The following is a 13,932-nucleotide window of genomic DNA, read 5'->3' as shown; positions in this document are numbered from 1 at the left end:
ATACTGTGTCATTGTGTTTTGGTTCGTAGGGCGAATCCGGCGCTGACAACACTATCCAAGGAGCCAGAGGAGACCCCGGCAACCCAGGTTTACCGGTGAGAAACATCGCAGAATGCACATTTATCGAGATCGATGCTGTTAAGCAGCAAGGGAGAGCAACAGAGTGAAAGGTGCCATAGACACTGTCAGGTGACCTTTGCCAGGTGACTCAATTCTGCAGCGTTTGCTCCTGAATGCAGCAGCGTCTGTGAGCCTGTTTGTAGGCGTATTCATGTTTTCATGAACAGAAAACCTGTTAAAAATCAAAAATGTCATCATTTATTGTGGGGAAAAAACCTTCAGAACCTTCAGCTCTACTCCAACACCCTGGTTTGGGATTTACACCACAAAAAGTTCTCCGTTGACAAATGATTTAGTCCGTCATGGATCCTGAAGCTTATTTTGTCTGAACAGTTCATCCCGTGTCACTCGGCTGAAATGCGGTGTATTTAAATCTACAGGGCCGACCTGGACTGGACGGGCAGCCGGGTGAGATGGGAGTCCTTGGAAACCAGGTGAGATTTTTTTTACCTACGTTTTGTTTTTACCTGCCTGCACGGGGAGGATCTGCAGGGGGGGAATCTGAACTTTATTCAAACGAATAACTTTACATATTAAAGTGTTTTTGTAACTCTATGCTTATAATGGAGAATATACAGCTATGTTATTGCTGCGTTTACAAAGGTTCTATCCCGTTGCATTGTCGGAAACGTAGCATTTAGCGTTTTTCTGCGTTCGACCCATGCTAGAGACTAAAACTCTGGATCCGAACCAGACCGTTCTGTATTTAATCTGCCCTCCAAACATGCAGCCGCTGTGCATGAAGACGGACAGATCAGAGCTTCTGTTGAATTCAGGGTTGTAGTGGAGGGTGGAATGAATCTGAGATACAGAGTGTGCGCCTGCTGCCCAGTGGCACATGAGGATCTGACACCACAGCGTCTTTGTCATTTTAAACACAAACGAGAAAAAAGGCAACAAGAAAAACCAAACTTCTGACTCACTAGTTTCAGGATGTCGTGTCCCAGATGCTGCGTCAGTTGCTTCCTACTATGAAAAACTACGTGGGATAAAATGAACAGTCACTGGCCCCAGTTCTCGGGGCCGATGTCTTTGGTCTAACCCTGATCTAGATTCACATGGATCACAGTCTGTAACTCCACCGAGCAGTTTGTGATTTAATGCATTTTAATAAGTTCACAGTGACTGATACATTATTCATTAAAAATCTGTTATTCTTTGAGTGCGATAATGTGTAACGCAGCTGTTTTCTGCTGGTCAGGGTCCAGATGGAAGGAGAGGGTCGCTCGGCGACAAGGTAGGAGAGGAAACCGAAAAATCCTAAACACTCAGCGCTGTTAGTGCTGGTTTACATGGCCACTAAACAACTGTAAGCCCTTTTTACACAGTGTTTGTGTGTGTGTGTGTGTGTGTGTGTGTGTGTGTGTGTGTGTGTGTGTGTGTGTCTTTCTGCAGGGTACACCTGGAAAGCCTGGAGCTCTGGGTCTACTAGGCAGCCCAGGAGCTTCTGGTCCACAGGTGAGTCACCAAAGCAGTTCTCATTAGCCACGAGCAGAGACCCACCAGGCTGAAGACCGGTTTAGTCTCACTCAGTATACAAAGACCACTGTCTTAAACCAGTCCATGTTGTTTCTGCAGGGTCCCAGAGGGGTCAGAGGGCAACCTGGACTGAGAGGAATCCCCGGCCTTCCTGGACCTCAGGTCAGTACACCACCTCCACATTTACTCCTCTTCACTATCCCCACAGGAGCTCAACTGACCCCAGAGCAGCTGGGAGGCACAGAGTGTTTTCCGTGCGTTCTCAGAGAAAACAGTGACGGCGCCTAAAACTGAAGTTAGGTTTCACATTAACAGCCATATGAGAAAAGCTGCTTCTCGGCCCCCATTTTATAAAAACCACCCAACGATGAAACGGGGATGGTCACTGGTTGTGATCGTCATTCCCGGGGAAGTTTCCTGGAAAGAACTACATCAAGTGCTAGCAATGGCAAGTACAACAGTGTTTGACTGGAACACTTCCTCTTCCAGAAACAATACTGAGGCTTTCAATCAACGCACTGTGCGGTATATCATAACTGGTGGTTTTATTTGGGCTGGATATCGTATCCTCATTTTTTATCTTGGAAATATTAGTTTGACCAAAAAAAATCCTAAATAATAGCTAGATGTGTTTTTAGAGCAGCAGTTCAACGTTTTTTTTCAGCGTGGATGTGGGCAACGCTTTACTTTAAGTTCTCCTATCTCTGATATATATATAAACACGTAGTGACCAGATCCCAGTGTTTTTACTGAGATCTGGACGCCGCCGTCACCGGCTCCAACTCCACCCGTGGACACGCGTCAGCGGAGGCTGCTGGAGGAACAGACGGTGAACGACAACGCGGTGAAACACGGCTGGGATAGAAGAAAACATGTGGAACAACAAATACTGAACATTATTAAACTCTGAAACAAGTAGTCAGATCTGTTCACAGCCACATTATACTGTGTTGTAAACCACTGATTATAAATGCTCAAAGTGCTACCTGTAACCTGGCATCTACTCCCCATCATTTTACACAATGCAACAGTAGACGTTTGACAGAGTCAAATAAGATTTTAGACAGGATCAGTGATGTAGACTCAGCCCCAAAAGGGATGGTATGAGGAACATTTACAGGATCTTTGTAACCCTCCTTAGAGTTCTGCATACAACTGGATTTCACATCATTTCTGTGAGTTTTAATTACCTGAAGTTTGAATGTTGCCCTGTCCACGCTGTCAGGAACGAAGTGGGGAAGCAACTCCGTTATTTATGCATCGGCCTAAAAGTATTTCCATTCTTAGAAAATGTAAATTCTCCTCAGAGGTTGTAAAAACCCCGAAAGTTCCAGGAGAAAAAAAAATCCGCTGATGACCTCAGTGTCTTCAGCGGTAGCATTTAAAACGTTTCATGAAATCTTAGTTTATTCAGCCGTTAATGTAGTATGTATGTGTTCCTTCTTCTCTGCCTCTCAGGAGATTGTCAGCGGCCGCAAATGCTCCCTCGGTTCTTGTGATAGACCGGGCGTAGTTCAAATCGTGATTCGATTAGATATGTGAAGTGGACAGCAGGTTGGAACGCACGGATATGAAGTCGTGTTGTTGAGAGCGTACGTCACGGGTCCCGATTGCAGCTGCTTCAGTCCAGACCGCCTGGTTTTATGCGGTCTGACCTGGCAACCATATTTCTTATTTATGGGCCCTGCACGGAGGTTGTTACATTAATCAGGCAGAGCTGATCCGTTCCAAAACACTCATTACGGAAACGAAATGTGTTGAAAGCGAGACTTAGCAGTCTTAAGTGCTGCTAGCGTTCCCTAGAGGCCGCAGTGTTCATTGCAGCTGCAAAGTGTTGGTGAAGTGTTGCGCAGTGCAAACAACGTCCTGATTAGTCAAAACACTACTGCTACTACTGACAATAACAATAATAATAATACTAATGATTTTTTAGAAAATGAAGAAAATAAAATATAACCATTTATATTTTATTTTTTTCTTCCTATTTCCATTACCTTTAATTAGGACCAATGATGACTGCTGTCAGTTCTGGCTCCAGATTGGTAGAAGCGTGCGGCAGGCCAGCTGCGCTTCTTAGGTAGTTGAGCTGAATCTGTGGAGCTTCGAGAGCACATTAGTCTCTCTGGGTAATGCTGGCGTGGCTCCATCTCTTTCTTGAAAAGGCCCAAGAGTCCGAGGACGTATGTGACACACTCACCTACCCTGCTCGTGTAGCACATTAGAGTATTGGGTTCATTTTGCCCTTTGGCATTAGAAGAAGAAAGTTTGTCAGTACACGGCTGAAATGAAGATCATGGACGCTTTTTTTCTACACGCATTTCACGACAGTCTGACCTGTAGATTTTTGATATTTCTCGTCTACTAGTGGACGTTTTCGCCTGGTGGAGGCGCTAAAAGAAAAGTACGCGCGTGACTCGGTGAAGGACCAAAATGTCCTCGGGAAAAAAACTTCTCTCACAAAAACATCGAATCAAATTTATGTAATATGATACAGTTTTAATTGAATGTAACACTTAATGTCATATACAAATATTTACAATACATGTTGAACTGATCACGCACCAAAAGACAAGTCCGGGAGTCACAACAGTCTTCGGGCTTCACATTGCAGGGCCCATAAACAACCAGTCACTGGCTGCTGAGATATTTTTCTGTGGAAGTGTTGGACGGACGCACTGAACAAACATCTTCAGGCTCTGTAACCAACCAGTGCAACTGGACTGGGTCATTGTGTGGTCACCTCTTTCCATGAGGACACGAACGTGGTTATCATGATAAATCAGAGCCAGCCGGTTGGTTAGGGAGCATCTTTGAGGTGTGTTTTTTAATTTCTTCTGCCTGCTACCACCGAGGCTCTGCCTCACTGCTAAAACATCCACATTTCTTGCTCTTTTCAGTTGTTGACTGTGTGATCTCATATTGATCTGATAGCAGTTACAGTGCTGCTGTTCCTTCCCGGTTCACTGACCTGACTGCTAATGAGCCAACATCATTATCATGAGCGGAGGGAGGGAATTTTTTAACTGTACAGTTAATTATGATAAGACACCGAAAGTCCATCATCAGCTGTGTTTGTCCACAGCTGCTCACTTTGAATTTCAACCTTCAGTTTTACACATCTGCTGTTGATAACAAGCGATTCCCCACCATTACCCTGCTGTCTGCAGAGTAGATGTAGATGCTATGAACAACAGTCGTGAAGAAGCTCAAGCTTCCGGGCTCTGCAGGAGCTGCTGTAGCCTAGTGTGTCTGCTCGACTTCTGCGTGTCAAAAACTACGATTTGCCTCAGTGGAAATCGAGGCTTGTTTGATGAGATTTATATTGAGGTATGTGTCCAATAAATGTCTAGTTTATAGATCAACAAACAGTTCAGATTTATTACGCAGCTCTTTACAGCTGTTTCATTGCCGTAAATACTTTCTGTTTCACAAGGACTCGCAACGCTGCAGAATGTTCCATTTAAAAAAGCATTTTTCTTCCTCACATTTAGAGGGAGTTCAGCGTTTTGAGCCCAAACTGGCCCTTAAACGTTAACTGGCTCGGCTGACTCAGGTGTGAGTAAATAGTCAGGTGCCTCCCGTGGGTGTGGCTGCAAGGCCAGATACGCGTAGTACCATGCAAACCAGCACCGTGCAGAGAAGATCTCACAAAAGCAATATACTGAGAAACAATCACAATATGAAATGATGCATAAATGTAACAGCGACAAAAAGGCAACCAACAGGGAGAAGGGGCTTCAAATGTGAATATACGATCAAGATAAAACTTATAAGCACAGGTAATCATCAAAACACAAACAAATACATTCAACAAGTTTAAGTTCTAGTAGTAAAAAGCTGTATCGGCACAGAGGGAAAAATCCAGTACAAATTTAGAAAATGCCTCTATCAAAACCACCTTACTTGTAAAAAGGGTTTGACAGAGAGCTCCCCGTTCAGTCCCAGGGGGTCCTGGTTTGAAGGTGACCAAGCCAGTCTAGCCGCGAGTTCTCAAGGGCTCCGTTCGCCTTTTCCACATCAGCCAATCTGCAGGGGCTCCTCAGCTTTAGTTGTAGAACAGGCGATCGTACCTTTTATCCGTATTGTTCTACCATTAATAGGATGGCAAAAATGTGTGCTCTTTGTTGTAAGATTACACTGGCATGACGCCTGGAGTCACCTTGTACTTCATCCAGGAGCGTCGTTGGTTTTTTAGGTGCCGGGTCTGATTTAACGAACAGAACATGCGGCGTAAGCGAGGGCTGCGGCGCGGTGATGTACGAGCACGGTCGAACACTGCGTGCTTGGTGCTCGGCCATCGTGTGCTGAAGCTGTGACGACCTGTGACCATTTTCTTTTTTTCTTTTTTTTTTGTGGTTTTCCTGCAGGGTGAACCAGGAACAGCTGGAGATCCAGGTTCAGCCGGACGCCGTGGAGCTAACGGACAGAAGGTGTGTGTGACATTACTTCATTTCATCGCCCCATCTATGATCCTAGCAAACATGGCGCCATGTCAAGCCTAGATAATCCTAGATCGATTGGGTCATAAAAACACGAGGTTCGATCTGAACAAATCTGATCAAAACGAGACATCTGAAGACGTTAACGCCGGGCTCGGGAAAATGCAGTGCCTTTTGTGATGGGTCAGGTGTTGGCATGACATGGAAATAAAAACCAACTAACTGTTGTTGTTGTTGTTGTTGAAGGGTCAACCAGGAGATCCAGGTGTTAAGGGTAGTCCAGGATCACTGGGCGCCAGAGGGATACCGGTAAGTAGCTGAAGGTCTGCTGTGTCCGTGTTTACTGCTTCATACGAACCGCGTCTCTGAAGTAAGACCCTCTGTAGGACTCTCTGACTGCCTCTGTCCTCTGTTTCAGGGTCAGGATGGTAAAGATGGTTATGGACCTCCAGGACCTCAAGGTGTCAAGGTAGAGAAGAACAAAAACCCAGACATTTTAGGAGACTGAGAAAACTGATGTCGATCATCACAGAAAAATCAGTTTTATCACTTTAATGAATAAAGGACATTTTGTTCTTTTTGTATAAAAACGACTTATTTCTGTTTCTTTACAGGGAGATCCTGGTTTCCCTGGTTATCCCGGCCTACTGGTGAGTCCGTCCACTGTCACTGACAGCAGATCAGATCAAATCAAATCAAGCGTCACTTACGCATGAAACAAAGAACACTATCAGCAACACAGCTGGGAACATTTCGGCTCTGGTGGCGGTTTAGACGCCAGACATCACAGAGAGCGACAGGCTGACGGGAAGTCGGAGATCGTTTCATACTTTCACCTCGGCCGCGGAGCGCACAGCTAGACACACACGGTGCAGATGGAGCTTCATCTCCCACACTGACAACAGCGCTAGCAGCCCAGGCTCCTGCTCCATGTTCCCCCGCTGTCTTGATGTCACACTCCCCACTCTTGATAAGCTTTTCACTCTGAAGTCTTTTGGCTCAGAGGGCATTACGCCTCCCTTCCCTGGAAGGTTTTTACTGTGAAACAACTGCATGGAACGCATGGTTTCACTGACCCTGGTTTAATAGTGAGGTGTGCGGTTAAATATGCAGATTTATAGGTTTTCATGGAGGCCCTAGGTCGGGGGGGCCTCAGAGGAGGCCTCGCATTCTGGAAAGGGAGATAACGCTTTGTGATTAAAACATATGTTGGAGACGTGTCCTAGGAAGATAACGGCCTTATTAAGTAGTTGGTGGTCAAGGCCGAATCTCAGAGCGGTTCATGGGCTTCACACCCTCTCACGAGCAGACCTGCGGGTGCTCGACTTGACGCTGTTCTTCTTTGTAATAAACCTTTATATGCATTCGAGACGGTGTCAGCGGAGTCTCTTTCATCCTCTTCACATCATTACCACCACCTAATAAACTACAATAGCTATGAAAAAAATAGCATAGTGGAAGTGATCAGAAAAAGGGAGAATGTTTTTCAGCAGAGTGGTGAGTAGGACATGTCTCGAGACTGACGAGTTAGTGCTGTGGAAATGGACATTGTACTGAATTTCTCAGGTGACCTGTTATGATACAGGTGATGTTGGAACTTTCCTTGCATGAGCTGGCAAAGAATGAAACGGAAGAACCACAAAAGCCACCACGCTGCTGCTCGCTGCCCACACACACAGACACAGTATCTGTTAGTAGGAGACGGTCAGTGTTGGTTCGACTCTGTGCATGAGGTTTGTTGACGGGAAGAAAAATCTAGAATGTCATCAGAACTGTAAGTTAAAGTAGAATTTATTCTTAAAAATTTACAATAACGCTGGCAATAAAACATATTTTAAGAAAGTAAACAAAGGCCAAATGTGAAAATCAAATCAGAAAAGCCCCCTCGGAGCTGCATCATTTCCAGGCCAAGTTTTTGTTCTCCAGAATCAGATAAGCAGAAGCTTGTTGTTGTGACTAACGTTACAGCCTGATACTCAAAACAGTGAAGAGCGTTTTATAAAGCCGAGCCTTCATGCAGAGTTTTTTAGGACTCAGACAGGATACAGGAGGATTTATTAACAAAATGCTGAATACATGTTCATACTTGAGTTTGTCCAAAATCTTTTCGGTGACCTGAGCCAAGGAACTATACTGCAGCAACACGTTTTTATTTATTCTTTTCATCCTTCAGGATTGTCAGGAAAAAACTGAGCACATCAAATTCCTTAAGTGATGATGTTTGGATTTTTATGATATCCAAAGGAAATAAAGCGCCAAAATATGAGACAGGAAGCAAGTTGAGGTCAAACTGTTGTGAATTCAGTGGGGGAGAACTCAAGACATGAGCTGAGAATTGCTGTTTTCTTCTTTCTTCAGGGTGAGGACGGTCTGCAGGGACCCAAAGGATATCCAGGACCTGAGGGGAACCGAGGTCGAAGGGTGAGTTGAGACAACCCTGTGATATTAGAAGTTTTTTACTTAAGGTGTCTGTGCTTCATTGTTGGCTTTTGTTTCTGGTCTGATGGATGCAGGGGAACTCGGGCCTTTCCGGAGACTCGGGAATACCCGGAGAAGAGGGATATCCGGGACACAGAGTGAGTGGGGGAGGGAGAGTATCTTCATCATCAACAACATCCCCCTCCCTAAAACACCCGTTAATCCGGACCATACCACCCCGTCTGTGACATGCAAAGTTAAAATCCACCGGACCTGAATTGTGAAGTTGAAGACATTTCACCATTTATACAGCTGGTTTCTTAAGTTCTGTCGACAGGCGGGTTATTCTCTGCCTTTAACAGTAGGTTCAACGTTTAATCGTCCTTTTAACCATCAAACCATCACAGCTGAGATGAAAATGTCTTAGGGGCAACAAAAAAAAAAACCAAACATAACCAAAATATAAAAAAATGTAAGGATGAGTGAAGGAGGCTATTTACGTTAAAGAGAAACCATCGCTCAACGGAGGAGGGGGTCTACGGCACCGCTCCCGAGCCCACAGAGGTGAAAGTGCACCAGTCAATAAAAAAGATCAAATAAGATACATAGATGTACAAATATAGATGCAGCCATGTACAAAACAGCAATAAAAAAGTGAGGTTGCAAGGTGAGGTGACCAGCTTTATATCTTTGAGTTATATGAGGTGTGTGTGAATGCTGTGTGGCTGTAAGGCGCCACATTATACCACCTTAACCCACATACCGCCTTAACTGTCAGTTCAACATTTCACCTTCAACAAGAGCTGAGCTGACCGTGAGCCCACTCAACAATAAGTCATCGGACAGGAAAATAATCAGCGACTATTTTACATCATTGAATAATCGTCTTAGTTGGGGTTTTTTTTTTGTTTTTTAAGAAAAAATGTCAAATATTTGCTGTTTCCAGCTTCTCGAACGAGAAGACTTGATGCTTTCATTTGTCATACACGAGAGTAAACTGAATATTTTTGGGTTTTGGACCGTTGCTCTGACAAAACAAGACAACTTTAGATGTCAGCTCGGGCTGTGGGGAATTTTCCACCACTGTCTGACATTTTATAGACAAAATCAAGAAGAAAGAATCATGAATCATCTTTATGTGCCATCTTAACTCTGGCACTTCCAGATACCACCTTAAGTCCTGCTGCGGTGAACAACCGGACCACCTGGATTTTATGAAAATCAGCCCTGGTTTGAATAAGTTGTGTGTTCAGAGACGCAGTCAGCTGTTAAAAGAGCTGTGGGCTCTGAGTGCAGAATCATTATAGCAACTGATGATGAAGAGAAAAGGTCAATAATGGCTCCTTTCCCCTCTTCCTAGGGTCCCAGAGGTTCTCCTGGACACAAAAGCATGACTGTAAGTCCACCTTAAATGAACTTCACCTGCCAATGTTGACAGGAATATCCAAACCCCAGAGGAGTATTTTTACACGATGTCTTTTTCGTTTCCTCAGGAGTGTCAGCTGATCACCTACATCAGAGAGAACTGCGGTTAGTCACAAAAAAACCCTTTTTTTATTGGGTCACTTGCATTTATTTAATTTATTCCTCGCAACAATACAGGCAAATGTATCCACAATTAAGTTTTGCCCCATTGAGTGTCCTCCAGCAAAGTGATGAGTAGATGCAAAGTCATATGTGCGAACTGGTTATCTTTTATGACTTTCTTTAAAATGCCAAACTTTCTGATCAGATTGAGCGTTCACACACATCATTTCCTTTAAAACGACTCTGACTGATGCCTTTTCTGGAACAAACTAATCTCATTCATTGGTCCGACAACTGCGGTTCAGCTCTAAATGATATCTCTTTCTCCTCCACACAGCTTGTTCCATCGGTACGTATCTGCACTTTAACAGTCACAACGACATGGTGAGTACGGTACAAAGTTTTGGCCGCTGAGTGAGATCGTCACCTGGGAAGAGCTCTCATTACAGCCTCTTCATTTTCTTTGGCATCGGTCCTTGTTGATGTTGGATGAAGGTTTGCAGTTACACAGTTCTCCTCCCGTTGTTTGTAGCGTGCTAACAAGGATGGATATGTCTGTCGGATCACCTCCTCGGTCCAGACTGAAATATCTCAGCAGCTACTGGATGCATTGGGATGAAATTTGTTTCACACATTCACGGTCCCCGGAGGATGAATCCTACTGAATTTTGTGATCTTCCATGAAGTTCACATTTGGGGTTTAGATTGGTGGGTGAAAAATGAGCAGGTCAGCATGGTCACTGTGAAGACATGGACTCTTAGTGTGGTTTAAACATGAAACTATATTTGTGTGAGCTGAATTTTTAAGTTTTGCGTCTTCAGTAGGATAAGGTAATTGTGACCCAGATGTGTACTGAGTGGGATTTGTCAGTGCTCTCTGCTGGACAAGCTACATTATAGAGACTCAGTTTCTAGATGACCTCAAGCTCTTTTCACTTATCAGCCCACATATACACTGATACTGATATATCTGTGATAAGCCCAAATAATCCTGCGTGATTTACTGGGCGGGCTCTAGAAGGAATTTAAACCAGCCTTGAGTTGTTGGGTTTTACACCAGAATGTAGCACCTCAAAACGCAGAGTCCTCTGTGCTTTAAGCTTGGTGATACGCTGACATCTGGAGCTTTCACTCGCTAACTTGAGAAAAAGTTCACACTGACAAATCAAGGGGAACGTATTTGTACCATGAACCCCAGTCTCAGGACTTGTGTGGAGCACTTTGTGCTCCAGCAGAGCAGGGGTTATACCAAACTGGATAGAATAATGCAACTGACACGAAAGCTTCATCATTTTGTACTCTGCGGGTCCCTCGAAGATCATCACTGGGAAGATGGTTTGGAGTTGGTCAGCAGCATGAATCCACATGTTAGTGTTTACCAAAGTTGAACTTACACAAAATATTAATTATTAATAGGATCAATTCAAATATTTTATAATATCTGTTGATATGTGTATATACATTGTCTTGTAGACTTGTCGTTTTTACCTATTGATTTAACGTTGTTTGTATCACATCTTATGCAGCTGTTTAGTTTGGGCCCATTACTTTACATTTTTGTAATGGCTAAATAAACACAGGCCCACGTGTCCATTTCTGTGTAGCTCTTACTTTTAGATTGTCCTTTTTAAACTCAGTGATTGAGACATCTGAACATTTCTGGGACTCTTGCTAATGTTCAGTGATTGTGATAAACTCAGGTGTGTCCTTGTAACATGTTACTGATGTCCACCACTGATGGATTACTGCCAGGTCGCGGATGCACATACATAAGGCTGTATCTGACACTTGTATTGAACTTGCCTTGAGAAAAACATAGGGTGCATCCCAATTCCCTTAAATGCTTCCACGTTTCCCTCACTTGCATCTTTTCCTTGCATCTTAGTCCCTCCCACTGAAGACGTGAGGAGAGTTGCAAGGAAACTTTAGAGGAATAAGACATCCGTTCCTCTGAACCATCATCTGAAACAACATCTGTTTCTGATGGAAACAGCTGAGGTGGATCAGCTGTCAGTCGGATTTTTTAGCGCTGTGGTGACTTTTGTCGGTTTGGAGTTTGCATTTGCCCGTAAACACACTGTCCAAACAATAATTAGGGCACATGTTTAACACTAAAATTTCTTTTAAGCCTTTCTGTGTGTTTGGATATGCTTAAAACTGTTTAAAAAAACATCTGCACAGTAATTTAAAACCTGCATTCTGTATGTAAACTACGCTCAGATCAGTCCAACCACATGGTGTAAACGTTCTTCACCGCTCAGACACTGAGCTTTACTTTACTGGTATTCATTATTCAATAATCCAGGTCATGATTAGAATGTTTTATAACGTTATGTACAAACCAGAAATGTACACGCACAGCCAGAGCACCACTGCTCTTCATCAGACGACTGGGCTCGAACGACATCGGACTCTCCAATCTAAATCTTGGTCTTATTACTTTGGAGTTAGTTCTGTATTTATAAAACTGCGTTGCTACTGTGATGTGGTGTCAGATCAGTCTGATCAGCTGCATCGTCCAGTCACTAACAGATTTCTAATAAAAACATGTGTCTGACCGTTAAAGACTTCAATGAGTGTCCCCACTCATGGCTCTCCTGAGAACGGCCTTCAAGATGGAGAACCGAAACAATTTCCCAGTCAAGCAAATAGTGAGGAGTGATCAAATAAGGGAATTGGGATGTACCCGAAGCTAGGTTGAAACGTAAATAAATTCATCGGAGATTAGCATCGGGTCATGTTCTCTTCAATAAATGCTGGTGTGACCAGGCTCTTAGTTTTACATTCTTGTCCACTCTGCTCAATGTGAAGTCTTCTTTGTTGGTTTCCAGGTCAATCAAAGTGCCCGGCCTACCCCACCGAGCTGGTGTTTGGTCTGGACATGTCAGAGGATGTGACCCCCGTCGCTTTTGAGAGGCAGCGCGCCGTTCTCCTTTCTCTGCTGGAGGACATCACCATCGCTGAGAGCAACTGTCCAACAGGTGCCCGGGTTGCTGTGGTGGCATACAGTGCCCACACCAAGTACCTGATCCGCTTCCACGATTACCGCCAAAAGAAACAACTGATCGAATCCGTGAAGAATATCGCCCTGGAGAGGACGTCCAACCGACGCCAACTAGGGGGCGCCATGCGCTTTGTGGGTCAGAACGTCTTCAAACGTGTCCGAGCAGGAATGATGATGAGGAAGGTTGCGGTTTTCCTTTCTAACGGGCCTTCACAGGACATTAATGACATTGTTACTGCCGTAATGGAGTACCAGGCCATTAACATCGCCCCAGCCATCATCTCTCTGAGGAATGCTCCTGCTGTTAGTCGAGCCCTGGAGGTAGGTCTGATTTGTCAAAAGTCCATAAACTGAGACAGAGCCCTAATAAGGATCCCATCTGAACCAGACACTGACACTTTATTTCTTCAAAATGTTCACCCAGAGTGATCAGTCGTTCTAAGCAAGGTGTAAATCAAATATCAGGACAGTGCTGAAGGTGTCTCAGCTCAGAGTTGGTGTCAGCTGCGCTCAGGTTTTCTAATCTGTTTCCCCAAATAATTACTCTTGATTTCCAAGTTTGAGAGCCTGAATATTTGAGTAGTTACTTCAAAAGAAGTATCTCTCCAAAAGAGAGCGAGCAACATCAACACTACTCCTGAATGCTTTCTCCTTCAAAACTTTCTATCATGAAAAAGCTGCAACACTGATCACCCTCATTTTCTGACGATGTCTCTCTCCATGTTTTGTCCCTCTCATGTCTCTTTCTCATGTTAGGCCTAATTGTTCAAGACTGTAAGGTAGTCATTCAAGTATCACAGCATATAAGGTGTTTTAATACCTGACTATGTCCACCAAAGTGACCATGGTTTTGGTGATTCAACGTGTCAACATGTCCAAAAATTTGGACCAGTTCCGAGAAGTACTCTTGGAAACCCACCCAGATTGGACATGCATAAATTAATT

The 13,932-nt window shown here is 44.1% G+C and overlaps 1 protein-coding gene across 4 annotated transcripts in view; it reads left to right on the top strand.

Annotated features, from left to right (window-relative positions):
- Positions 1 to 13,932, top strand: part of LOC120783570 (collagen alpha-6(VI) chain-like) — a 73,585-nt gene that overhangs the window by 46,692 nt on the left and 12,961 nt on the right. For all 4 annotated transcript variants that reach the window (XM_040116621.1, XM_040116624.1, XM_040116622.1 and 1 more), the window contains 15 exons: positions 30 to 95; positions 501 to 554; positions 1,322 to 1,357; positions 1,516 to 1,578; positions 1,699 to 1,761; positions 5,967 to 6,029; positions 6,285 to 6,347; positions 6,457 to 6,507; positions 6,653 to 6,688; positions 8,397 to 8,459; positions 8,552 to 8,614; positions 9,817 to 9,852; positions 9,950 to 9,986; positions 10,321 to 10,332; positions 12,815 to 13,308. In XM_040116621.1, coding sequence (XP_039972555.1) covers positions 30 to 95; positions 501 to 554; positions 1,322 to 1,357; positions 1,516 to 1,578; positions 1,699 to 1,761; positions 5,967 to 6,029; positions 6,285 to 6,347; positions 6,457 to 6,507; positions 6,653 to 6,688; positions 8,397 to 8,459; positions 8,552 to 8,614; positions 9,817 to 9,852; positions 9,950 to 9,986; positions 10,321 to 10,332; positions 12,815 to 13,308 — 1,200 coding nt within the window. The remainder of the gene's footprint in view (positions 1 to 29; positions 96 to 500; positions 555 to 1,321; positions 1,358 to 1,515; positions 1,579 to 1,698; positions 1,762 to 5,966; positions 6,030 to 6,284; positions 6,348 to 6,456; positions 6,508 to 6,652; positions 6,689 to 8,396; positions 8,460 to 8,551; positions 8,615 to 9,816; positions 9,853 to 9,949; positions 9,987 to 10,320; positions 10,333 to 12,814; positions 13,309 to 13,932) is intronic.

Source organism: Xiphias gladius, chromosome 22 (assembly GCF_016859285.1).
Source record: "Xiphias gladius isolate SHS-SW01 ecotype Sanya breed wild chromosome 22, ASM1685928v1, whole genome shotgun sequence".
In the NCBI taxonomy this organism is placed as follows: domain Eukaryota; kingdom Metazoa; phylum Chordata; class Actinopteri; order Istiophoriformes; family Xiphiidae; genus Xiphias; species Xiphias gladius.
The sequence above is the reverse complement of the archived record's forward strand: the minus strand, read 5'-3'. Positions and strand labels throughout refer to the sequence as shown.